At 41.2% G+C, this 12,456-nt stretch overlaps 1 protein-coding gene across 3 annotated transcripts; it reads left to right on the plus strand.

The window, feature by feature from the left end:
* Positions 1-1,218: 1,218 nt before the first annotated feature.
* On the plus strand, positions 1,219-5,707 carry si:ch73-139j3.4 (tetraspanin-19). Of its 3 annotated transcripts, none has more exons than XM_042078048.1 (9): positions 1,224-1,428; positions 1,628-1,714; positions 1,828-1,906; positions 2,150-2,265; positions 2,526-2,600; positions 2,688-2,792; positions 4,358-4,522; positions 4,712-4,795; positions 4,983-5,707. In XM_042078048.1, exons 2-9 carry the CDS (start codon positions 1,649-1,651, stop codon positions 5,397-5,399), a joined length of 1,107 nt encoding a protein of 368 aa, XP_041933982.1. In that variant the 5' UTR covers positions 1,224-1,428; positions 1,628-1,648; the 3' UTR covers positions 5,400-5,707. The 3 variants fall into 3 exon arrangements, with proteins under 3 accessions (XP_041933983.1, XP_041933982.1, XP_041933981.1); XM_042078047.1 differs by having other exon boundaries at positions 1,224-1,371; XM_042078049.1 differs by lacking the exon at positions 2,526-2,600 and having other exon boundaries at positions 1,219-1,371.
* The last annotated feature ends 6,749 nt before the right edge of the window (positions 5,708-12,456 follow it).

The raw sequence follows: 12,456 nt of genomic DNA on the forward strand, positions 1-12,456 counted from the left end.
AAGTACTAGCCCTGAAAACAGAATAACAGGCGATATCTCATTCTGCCCATGTTATCACTAAGGCCCTGAGCAACATGTGCAATATGGCAGTATGACCTATTTGATGGTAAATCCTATGTGTTTGTGACACAGGCCTAAAGGGCCTCAACTGTGTCCACATCTGGTCAGGCTATTAAGCTATTGATCAGAACAAGGGAGTGAACCAATGGCATGCACCTCTCCTCGTGTCTACTACACACAGAAGTAACACAAATGAACACATCAGAATACATACAGAAATACCCCAGATTTCTACAAGACAGAACTGCCTCGACCTAAACACCACCAAAACAAAATAACTAACGATAGACTTCCGCAAAGCCCCCTCCACCATCCCTACTCTGACTGTCAATAACCAGCCTATAGAGAGAGTTGACTCATTACAGACACCTCGGGACAATAATTGACCAGAAACTCAACTTTAAAACAAATACTGAATTAATCCACTCCAGTGCATCCACTCAAGTGCCAGCAATGTCTCTTCTTCCTCCGCAAACTCTGTGTTCCTAGGTATTTCCGGAGGCACGGAAAACGACATTGAGCTGATGGGGACAAAAGACAAGTTTTATGTAAAGTCGACTTTTTATACTAAGGCAATGATTGGATAGTGTTTAGTAAAATAATGAGTGTTTGTACATTGAGGACTGAGTGTTAATAAGTGTGGCATTTTGATAGGTTGTGTTTGACAAACTAAATAGACTTCCTGTTAGATTTGTGTGTGTTAGGTTGAGAATTAGTAGTTTTGCAGATGTGGTTATGGTGTTTGAAAGACATGTTTAGAAAATTGTGACAAAGCAAAAATAAAGCCTGTAAGTTGTTGAAAATAAAAATTGTAAAAAAAATTGGTGTTTCAAGCCCCCAACGTCGTCTTCCAGGCAGTGCTGCATGGAAGGCACTAGAGTTGGGCAAGGGTTAGGGTTAAGGTTAGGTGCCTTGAAGTCGACGGTCGTAGTGCTGTGGGGGTTTAAAACACCATTGAGCCACTGTAGCTGTAAAGGAAGCATCACAGAGTGACAGACTTGTCACTATACACACACACACACACTTGTGTGTATACACACGCACAGTCACACACAAACACACTCACACAAGCTAACCCACCTGACGCACACATATGTGCACAAGGAAACTGTTCTCTGTGTTTTATTGTTCTTTTCTTCAGCTTGTGTAGTTAATCATTTGTGCTCAATAAGGAAGTAACCTTTAATCCGAAAGCTGAAAGAGGGAGAAGGGGAAAAATATGCACAGCTCTTCAGAGGTCTTGGGAACAGCAACTGGGAAATACCACCTAAATAGGGGAGGAATTACACAAGGAAGAAGGAAGGAGAAAAGGTACTTCATAGACTCCGATAGTCTTTTCTTGGATAGCTTACTTCTTTTCCAACAAAGGTGACAGCAATTCTTAAATGCTCTTATGCTATTAACACTGGTGACATTTGTTAAGGAGAGTTGAAGAAATGAGTGTTGGTATTATCGGTCAATATATATGATCATACACTTGTATAAGTATGTCTGTATGTAATGGCCAGAAATCTAATTTCCTCTTCGTACAAATTATTCCTTCTTTCACTGTCACTTTTGTACCTAGTTTACTTCTCAGGAGACAAAGATGAAAGTCTATGAAATCATACAGTTTCAGAAATTCTTGTTGAACATTTTCAATGCATTCTTTGTGGTAAGTCAACTATTAGACATCTTTATTTCATAAGAACTCAATAGAGGTCACTTTTATTATTACTTGCTTCTTTTTTGAGAACATAAATGCTAACTACCATATTATTTTGACAGATTTTGGGAGTCAGTATCTTCGGTTGTGCTGCCTGGATCTTATTTGACAAAAACAGCTTAATTGCAGTCATCAGTTCCGGTAGGTTTCAGTTCTGCAAAACATGTCTAGTGGGAAAGTTACACAGAGCATTACGGTTTTTGTAGTGACCAGGCGTTTATTTCTAGTAGGTGGTTTAGTGACTAACCTGGGTAAGTTAACCCAGAGAAAGTGGTAAATCCCCTAATAGAAGTGCCCTATAGCTTCATTCACATAGCGGAATAAAGCCAAATGCTGTGATGATGTGTTGTTATGTTATGGGTTGTGTTGTTGTTTCTCCTGCAGAGGGCGATGTGGAGCTGGTTGCTGTGAGCCTCGCGCTCATTGGGCTTGTTGTGGTTGTGGTGTCGGTTATTGGCTGTGCTGGGGGGCAGCTTGAGAGTAAATGTCTGCTTTTGATTGTAAGTGAGTTGTTTACTGACTCGTAATTTAGTCATTGGAAAAATGTTTTTTCCCATGTGACTTGGCAAGTGTGTCTCCTAAGATGTGTGTCTGTGTGCTTCTGTGGGTGTGTGAGAACTTCTGCAGTGCATTCCTTTAATAATCAGTTGCAACATTTCAAGGACTGAAGGAGTCATTAAAGTATATCTGATAAACACCTGTTGGATATTTAAATATCCTTGATGTGCACAGATCACATGACCCTTTTTTTTTCTTGCAGTACATGGGATTTATCATCATCATTACCTTTGGTCAGACTTTTGTGACTTTTGTCCTTTTGTTGCGGAGAGCTAAAGTAAGTCTTTGTGTTGCACAAACAATCAAACAGTCAATTATGATATTTTCCTCAAATACAGTGTTCATCTATTTCTCTTTTTTTCAGATTGAGGAGTTTCTTGTCAACACAGTTAATGAGGAAATAAAGCTGTATGGGAACACAACTGAAAACCATGCTTCATGGACATTGCTGGACAGGATACAACATTCAGTAAGAATATCCTCAAAACCTTTATGCTGACACAGAATAATCGGTATCCTTCCTGCGAAGGATCAGTAGGATGGGCTTCAGTCATACATGTGCTTTTGCATGGTGCAATTTTTATTTTATGCGATCTTACTTGGCTGCAGAACAAAGGTCATTTGTAAATAGCTGTTTAAACACAACATTAAACACTCCCTCTGGAATTACTATGAATGATGAATGATATGCTATGCCCATTACAGTTTTTCACAATTGTCTTAACACTAAACTCCATTCTCTGAACCAAATTGCCTGAACCTATTTCTTGGAGTCAGATCGCCCTTTTGGCAAAACCTTAAACAGTTTTCACATATAAAATACACTGTATAAAATACAATCTGCAGATCTCAGACCCTTTTTGCTAAACTCATTCACACTCTCATGCAATAAAACACATTTTGCATTGTGATGACCTTGTGATGCATAATGGTAACCACAAATGGCAAAAGGTAAACACAAAGAAAGCACAAATGCCATATGTTAAACACGACTCAAAATTAATCTCACACACACACACACTTGTTTCAAATGACGTGACACAACTAATTTTAGCTAGTTCCGAGCTAGTTGCTGAACAGTGCAGGTTTATATCAACAACTGTACCTCTCATTTCTAGTACTGAAATGTCTGTCTTTTCCGATATACCGTTTTTTCACAATTACACACTTTTCTCAAAACTGTAAACACAAACCCCCATTCTCAATACTTTATTTTTACTGGATTTACAGTGAATCCACTGTGTTCCACAATCCTTTTGGTTTGTTTTGTTTCTCCTTGAGCTACATGAGCTGCTCTGAACACTGTGTTTAGCATTTTTTGATGTAGTGTGTAATGATTGCAGTGTTTGGTTTTGAGCACTGTTTGAAATTTGGGGTTTGTGTTTTGAGAAAAGGGTGGATTGTTTAAAAAAATTTGAGCAATTGTGAAAAACTGTAATACAGTCTGAATCTTTGTGCTATGTACTCTGGTGCATTTCAAGACAACTGAAATTCTACGTACTGCATAGCCTTAATAAGTTGTTTTGCCTTCTCACCTGTACAATTCATTTTTTAACTGGTTTGTAACAGTGTGAAATTCTTCTTCTTGTTGTTAGGGCAGACACTGAGCACAGGGTATAATTATTTAAGTTCAAAAAGTTGTGAGAGCACAGTATGTGTGGCTAACCAAATGGCATAAATGATCCAGCTCATTCCTGCGGGTTTGGTGAATTGAACATTGAACACTCATTCACAGTCATTTAACGTCTGCTAGAGTTGACTGTAGGTCTGAATGCAATCGGTTGCCATTATAGGCTATCCTAAAATCCAGCGATAAAAGCATAAAAGCAGCTACAAAGCATGAACTCATTGAACGTCTGTCCTAGCAAGCTTTTACATTATCACATTAAAAATTACTGTTAGCCACATAACATTTAGAAGCTGGACATGGCCAATGTGTTGTCTGGCTACATATGTTAGTTTTATTTATTTGTTTATGTTTATTTGTTGTTTTGTTATATTTTATGCCTGACCTAAGATTTTCCTGTGTTTAAGGCGAAATGTTGCGGCAGACACAACATGACTGACTGGGACCAAAATACATTCATTCAGTCCCTTGGTAAAGACAACGTCTACCCCTGTTCATGCTTCAACACTACCTGTCCCAACCTATCTGTAGGTGGACGATTTGGGGAGGGCACCACAGATATTTACAAAGAGGTAAGGAAACTCAAATCACATGATATCTGCAGTGGTTCTAACAGTCAATAATCCTTATAATTACACTGATGTGTTATTATTGTATTTTAGTTCTTGATTTATAGCAATTGTACACACTTAGGAATGTTTGGATTTGCATTGAAATGCACACGTTTCAATTATATTTACTTTCCCTCTCTGTTAATGTAGGGATGCCAGAAAAGGCTTACTAGCTGGCTGGAAGATAATATAGCTGTGATCATTGGCATGAATGTTGGACTGATTGTTGTTCAGGTAAATATCAAGCCAGTTCTACACAATGTTACTTTCAATGGGTTCAAAAGGTTGTTTTCCTGGAGATGAATGTGAGATTCAAACTTTTTAACTGTCCATCTCTCTCTTCTCTCTCTCTCTCTCTCTCTCTCTCTCTCTCTCTCTCTCTCACACACACACACACACACACACACACACACACTGGCAGGTTATCCAGGTTGCCTTTGCAGTGTGCATATACCAAAACATTGGTCGTAAAATGAGGCAGAAGAATCCCAAAAATCTGATTGGCTCCATGGAGGTGGACCCCCAGATGGAGGGCGTGCACCAGAATCCAGATTATTATGACCAACCTTACCATCAGCAAGACTCCGAGCAGCAACAGTACCAGCAGCAACAGTACCTACAGCAAGACCACCAGCAGCAACAGTACCCACAGCAAGACCACCAGCAGCAAGACTACCAGCAGCAACAGTACCAAGACTACCAGCAGCAACAGTACCTACAGCTAGACCACCAGCAGCAACAGTACCTACAGCAAGACCACCAGCAGCAACAGTACCCACAGCAAGACCACCAGCTGCAAGACTACCAGCAGCAACAGTACCATCAGCAACAGTACTAACAGCAAGACCACCAGCAGCAACAGTACCAGCAGCAAGACCACCATCAGCAAGACTACCAGCAGCAACAGTACTGTACCAGCAGCAAGACTATCAGCAGTACAATCAGCATGTTTACGATGACCTTCAGTAATCTCAGCCAGATTCCTCTCAGCAAGATTACGCGCAACAATATTATGATCTTCAATGAACACTGTTTCAACTTTTTAGATTTCTTTATCTCTCTCTCTCACACACACACAGCAAGAGACAGAGACAGTGAATTATCCCAATATTGTCCTTAATAATAAATCAATATATAGATACTGTAGATGGAGTGGCTTTATTGTACAAAAACAGGGTAAACAAGCTTCATGATACAAGTCCAGCATTGTGTTTTGCAACTGGGATATAACTTTTTTCCAGTACTACATTATATAGAGTGGAGGGGCTAAGTCCTTAGACATTGCAGTACTCCCAACACCATCCCAAACTGATCATCCCCCCACACACAGTCACACTGTAGTTGCAACAACATCACATACCGACATATCCATTAATACAAGGTTTTGGCATACCGTCTTGCCAATGACACCACCCCAAACTGACCATCCACCCCCACATAGCTTCCTTCCAACAGGGTGGCCTCTGATTCCATTTTTGTTGCTCTGCATGGCCGGTTCTGAGTTCTTGTGGTCTCTGGATAAGTTGCATAACACTGAGGTAATGGCGGGTGTCAATTGACACTGTGAGTAAGGCAGGAAAGCGATTGGAGTGGATCACAGAGGTGCCCCCCCCCCCCCCCCCCGACCAACAAGCAACACTTTGTGACTCAGCAGACGTGGGTTCACCTCAGCTGCACGGGGTCGATGTGAGTGTCTGTGTGTGTGTGTGTGTGTGTGTGTGTGTGTGTGTGTGTGTGTGTGTGTGTGTGTGTGTGTGTGTGTGTGTGTGTGGTGTGTGAGAGAGAGTGTGCATTTAAGTTGGTCTGTATGGGGCTGTGTCATATGTGTTGTGGAGATGTGTGTTCATATCTGCTGTGTATGTGTGTGTGTGTGTGTGTGTGTATGCATGCGTGTGTGTGTCGGGGTCAGGCTAAACCATGACGGATGAGGAGATATCCCCCATAAAGCCTGGCATGTTTTGCAGCCTGTGAGACCTCATTGTTTAAGTGGCTCTGCGGTTTGACGATGGCCTGCCCACAGCATCTTAGGCCATAAATGTCAGACAGGCCTGTCATGCAGCGAAACAATGATCCCGTAGATGGCATCACATTAAAGGAGAGAGAGAGAGCAAGTGAGCGAGAGAGGAAGAGAGAGAGAGCGAGGGAAGCAATAGAGATGTAGATCTGTCAAAGACTATGATTCACTGGAGCGTGTTTTTTAGTCATTGCCTGACGTGTTTTCCCTGTGACTCTTTGTTGTGAGCTGGTATGAGTCTTATGGACCCTATGGTCACTGGCCTCCGGGCTCTGTGAGTTTGAGCTCATAGGTAGTGTGTTTTACGTGAATGTGTTGGTTCTCTCTCTCTCTCTCTCTCTCTCTTTCTGTCTCTCTATGTGTGCCAGTGACTGTAAAATGACATCAGACTCACACACTGCACTAATTCATTTCTTAGTCTCTGTGGGCCCATTGAGACAAATTCCAATAGGGTGTGTCCAAATGAAGTCCATAAGTTTGGCCAGAGTGTACAGAGTATAGGGGAAGAGGATGCATTGTTTTGTAAATGTAAAGATGACAAAGAATGGAAAAACATTCCTTCCTTGGCTTTGTTGAATAAGGAGAGTTCGGTGCATGGCCACAAAACTACCAGGAACCAGAAATACGGTTGCTTCCTCCTTTTACATGCAAATCTCGGACTTTGACTTTTTTTATTTATCTGTTTTTATTTCTGTTTTTATTTTTTTGAGCACTTTGGTCAACCACAGGTTGTTTTAAATTGTGCTATATAAATAAACTTGACTATGACTACGACTATGACTTTGAAATGACCACTAAAAAACAAATCTGAATCTGAACAAAGACAGACTGGGACACAAATACAGACTGTGACACAAAATATTCCCTCTAATCATTTGACCTGACTTGACTGGGGGTTTTGTGTTTAGCAATGATTGTGAAACCAATGTCAATCAAGAGGTATAAACATTCAGAAGAAATAGTCCAAAGACAACCATTTTAACTTGCCTAGAAGATGGCGTTATAGGCTCAGTTTTAATTGACTGAATGGCCAAGTGATATAAACAATTGTTAATAGTGATTACCCTTGAGTGCCTTGGATTTCTTAATCATTATTCAAAATACATTTACATTAACTGAAAACAATGTCAGAGCTGAAATGTTGATTGCTTCCACTTCTACTCGACCGTAGTGAGCCTGTTCAAACTGTAAATTTGGCCTGAATTTGGGTCTGATTTAGCATGGGTGAACCCAGACAAACCTAGCCTAGAAATCTAGACGCGCCCCTAGCGGCAGCAAATTACATTTGCTGCCAGGGATAGTCTAGCAACTCTCCGTTGGCTTGTGAGCTCCAGAAATCAAAACTTAATCAGGCCAATGAAATCGTGTATAGAGTGGTTAGGTGGGCTTAACATAATGATTGATGGCAGAGTTGCAACGGTTTGGCTTGAATTCCCTGCTACTTGAAAACAAATAAGATGGATGTTGCTGCTGGCGAACAGTGTGACACGAGTTAAGCTTTTATTAAGTTGGCAAACGTTTGAACTAGCCAACTAGCTCCGCTGGTGGGAAACGCATGGGACTCATAGCGCTGCCGCTGTCCTATTGCGTGCAGAGGGAATTTGAAAGACAACTGATTATCCCGCCCCTCGGACTGAGCACTGCGAACGGTGAGTGCCCAGACCCTACATTTTAATGTGGGTCTGGCTCGTCAGGCTATGACAAACCTGTTAGCAAATCTGAATTTGCTCTGTAAGGGCTTCTACACACAGTTGCGTTCCGTCAATGCATGCCAGTGGGTGTTCCCGACGGTAGCTATGCAAATGACTTAAGGTATAACCGTAATTTGATTAGCTGGTGCCGTCTGTTGTTCGCTTGTTCATAATTTGATTGGCTGGTGCCCTCCGTCGGTGCAGCAATAGCTAAACTTCCCAACGTGAGCGACGGGAGCAACGCGACGTAACGGACCCACAATTCAGTTCGGCAACGGATCACGTGAGCCCATTTAAAGTCCGTTGCCGAACTGAATTGTGGGTCCGTCGCGTCGCGTTTCTCCCGCTGCTCGCGTTGAGGAGTTCAGCTGTTGCTGCACCGACAGACGGCACCGGCCAATCAAGCCAATCTACGGACGGCACCAACCAATCACATTACGGTTTTACTTCAAGTCATTTGCATAGCTACCGTCGGGAACACCCACTGGAATGCGTTGACGGAACGCAGCTGTGTGTGGGAGCCGTTAGTCTGCCTGGAAAGGATCCCATTGACCCGATTCCAAAAGATCTAAAACCCAGGATCCAATCACAATTGCTTATCCGACATGCAGCGGGCTATAATGACAGACAGTGCAACCAGATATGGATGTGCATTTTCTTTGGAAATAAATAACTGCATTTTTAAAAAAAAGGTTTTAAAAAAACCTTTGCTTAGATAGATAGATAGATAGATAGATAGATAGATAGATAGATACTTTATTGATCCCCAGGGGAAATTCAAGGTCTCAGTAGCATAGACAACACACACACATTCACTAACAGCTGAAAACATAATTAAAAGTATATAATATAAAAACACAACTAAGCAATAAGGACAGTAGAAGATAAAGAATATACTAAATATACTAAAATACAAATTATACTAACTAACACTTAATCTAAATCAATTCTAAAAACAGTTTCCACATAGAGGTGATTAATCAATCAAGAGGTGCTTGCAATGACTGAGGCAGGGACTAAGCCTGTGATTCTCTGTGCATAGTAAGGTAAGGTAAGGTGCTCTGTGTGAGTGAGTGCAATGGTGATAGTGGTCATGGTGATAGTGCAAATGAGTAAGTCCAACAGTGCAAGAATAAGTCTATATATAGTATCTATATATCTATATATATAACTAGTTTAAGTTCGGCTGTGGCATGGAGGGAGGGGTTATGCATATGTGCTAATGTGCTAATATAGCACGCAAACAGTGAGGTAGAAAGACAGTGGTAAAAAGTGGCTAGTGGACAGACAGTATCCAAACATGGAGGGGGTGAAGAGGCAGACATATTAGGCAGAGAAGTCTATCTCTCCTCTTCCCTTAAGTGAAGCATTGAACAGTTCAATGGCCCTGGGGACAAATGACTTCCTCAGTCTGTCTGTTGTGCAAGGCAGTGAGCGAAGTCTCCAGCTGATCAGGCTCTTCTGCTTAACAATAGTGCTGTGGAGTGGGTGACACTCATTATCCAAGATGTTGATCAGTTTGTTCAGGGTCCTTTTGTCAGATATTGAAGTGATGCACTCCAGTTCAGCTCCCACTACAGAGCCAGCTTTCCTTACCAGCCTGTCAATTTGCCCCGCATCCTGCTTATACAAGAAAGAAGTGTTTGCGCAAGTAATGCACATTTCTACAAAGGGTCCTTGGCTAACTTCCACTGCAATCTTGGTAGTTAGAAGCATCATTCATGGCTTTGGTGTCTCTAGAAGGGGTAGTTCCAACAATCAATCGCAAAAAGTTTGGTGGTTGAAACGAGGTTGAGAGTAGTTGTTGAAACATTTGCAGTCATCAACGTTTCAATTGCATTAGTTTGACAAGAGTGACCCTCTATTCACCTTATTCTGCCCATTTTAGAAATGTATTTTCTTCCCCCTTGTGTTCAATCTTCTAGTTCTGGCTAGTAAGCTTCATTGGGATAAAACGGCAGAAAAGGATGGTTACCTTGAGAGGAAATGAAAAATGCCATCAGGAGGTCAGATGGCAAGATTGTACTTCGCCACCCAAGGCTATTCATGTTTACGGAGTGGGTAGATGATATGCGGCGGTGGCCTCCCATATCGTTGAAAACACTTAGACACACATCTGAAAATACTTACAAAACTGAACAACAATCAGCCAGCCACAAATAGGCCTCAGTTGAGCCATTTTGAGAACTTTGCAAGCATGGAGGCAGGGAGAGCCAGAGGTAGAGGAGGACAAAGAGAGAGAGGAGTAAGAGGTAGTCGAAGAGGCTATGCACCAAATAATATTTCAGATGATATTAGAGAAACTTTTTTGGATCATGTGTTAAATCATGGCCAATGAGGGAAGCTGGGCAGAGTCCACCACATCTAAGCCGTATCGTAGTGCTCTAGAATCTTTGGTCATTAGGCTACAGAACAGCCGCTCCTAAGTCAGTGTTCCTAACTTCAGATAAGAAAGGTGTAGGCCTATTACCGAAATCACAACGTTTTAAATTTACATTCATTCATCTTGAGTATAAGGGTGTAATGGCAGCGATTGCAATAGTGGTTAGACACATCTTTGTCAACAACATCCATCACTAGTTTTCTTATCTTTCTTATCTTCTACTGTCTTATTGTACAGTGGAGTTTAGTTATATGTTTATACTTATACTTATGTTTACCATTTCTGCTGTAAGTGCATGTTGTGTGTAATGTCTGTATGCTACTGAGACCCTTGAATTTCCCCATGGGTAAATAAAGTATCTATCTATCTATCTATCTATCCACTCATTCATGCCTGCCCATGAGCAGAGTTTGTAATTAAGAAAACACCACCAGAAACATTTTTTTACATTCATTATAAGTTGGTTGTGCATTCTCAACAATTACATGATGTAGCCTAGCTCTAGATGCTCTAGTAATTGTGTAGGACTAATTTTTCACCATCAACTGGACAGTGTTTTGAAATATGGAACTTGATATTTTCGACCAAACAACATTTTGTAGATACAGTTGAAACTAGGATGTTGTTTGAACGAAAGTTGAGTTGTACCACTCTGGTTTAACAATGACAAAAGTAACTTTTCAAGAAATGCACCCCTGGCTAAAATGCGGGCCAACATCAAGGTTTGTGCAACTGTCAGTGTTTCCCACAGAATTGGATTCAATTTGTGGCGGTAGCTGACTTTGACAAGGGGGGGGGGGGGGGGGGGGGGTTGGTATTAAGATCGTCTTGGTAGTGTATAGGTCTAATTGAGTGCCTGTCAGAGTTCACTTCAATGCAGCAGTTTTGAACAAATTTGCGCAGCATGGTCACGATGCTAAGCGGATTTAATAGCAATTTAGCCAGACGTCTTCTATGCAATGCTTCTATGGGGCAACAACAATCCTTCAACAATCGTGAATATTTTGTTAAATGCACATGCAGAGGAGGGGCAGCGGGCTACGAGAGAGCGGGGCGGGGCAAGGAAAGGCTGCGTGCGTAAAAAGCGCAGCTCAATGGCAATGCAAGGATTTGACCTTATATTTAATTTAAATTAAATTAAACATAGAATATTCATCTGTGGCGGCCGATTTTTATTTCATGGCGCCCCGCCACAGATTAGTCAATGTATGGGAAACAATGACTGTGTTCCTCAGAAGTTCAACCAACCTTATTTTTTCAAGTCACAGAGATACACATACAGTACATTCATACACAACAAAAAAAACTTTTTTTGCTCACTTGCATTATCCGTGCGTGCATTACCTTAGTCCGTCATCGCCCAGACATTCAGGTTGGCTGAGTCAGAGGTTTCCTTTCCTCTCAAAACACACTTTGATTGGACAGGCTTTCCTGATTTTGTTTGAGTCAAATTCTTGAGTTTGAATTTCCTTCCTTTTTCTTTGTTTACTTTGAAAAGGTTGAAACAGTTTTTAAATTGTTGTAAAATGTGTAAATGGAGTTTGAAAAGTGCTATACAGTAAATGCAAATAAAGCTTGTTGTTATTATTATTCCAATTATGAGACTTTGTGACAACACCCACACCTTTCTAAAGTTAAAGATCTGCAACTGATCAAATCAGTCACACAAAAAAGACAACACACTCAGTCTGAATGAGTGCTTTTTGACTGCCTGCAGAGGTTTCCTTTCCTCTCAAAACACACTTTGATTGGACAGGCTTTCCTGATTTTGTTTGAGTCAAATTCTTGAGTTTGAATTTCCTTCCTT

This window comes from Alosa sapidissima, chromosome 22 (genome assembly GCF_018492685.1).
Source record: "Alosa sapidissima isolate fAloSap1 chromosome 22, fAloSap1.pri, whole genome shotgun sequence".
Lineage (NCBI taxonomy): Eukaryota > Metazoa > Chordata > Actinopteri > Clupeiformes > Clupeidae > Alosa > Alosa sapidissima.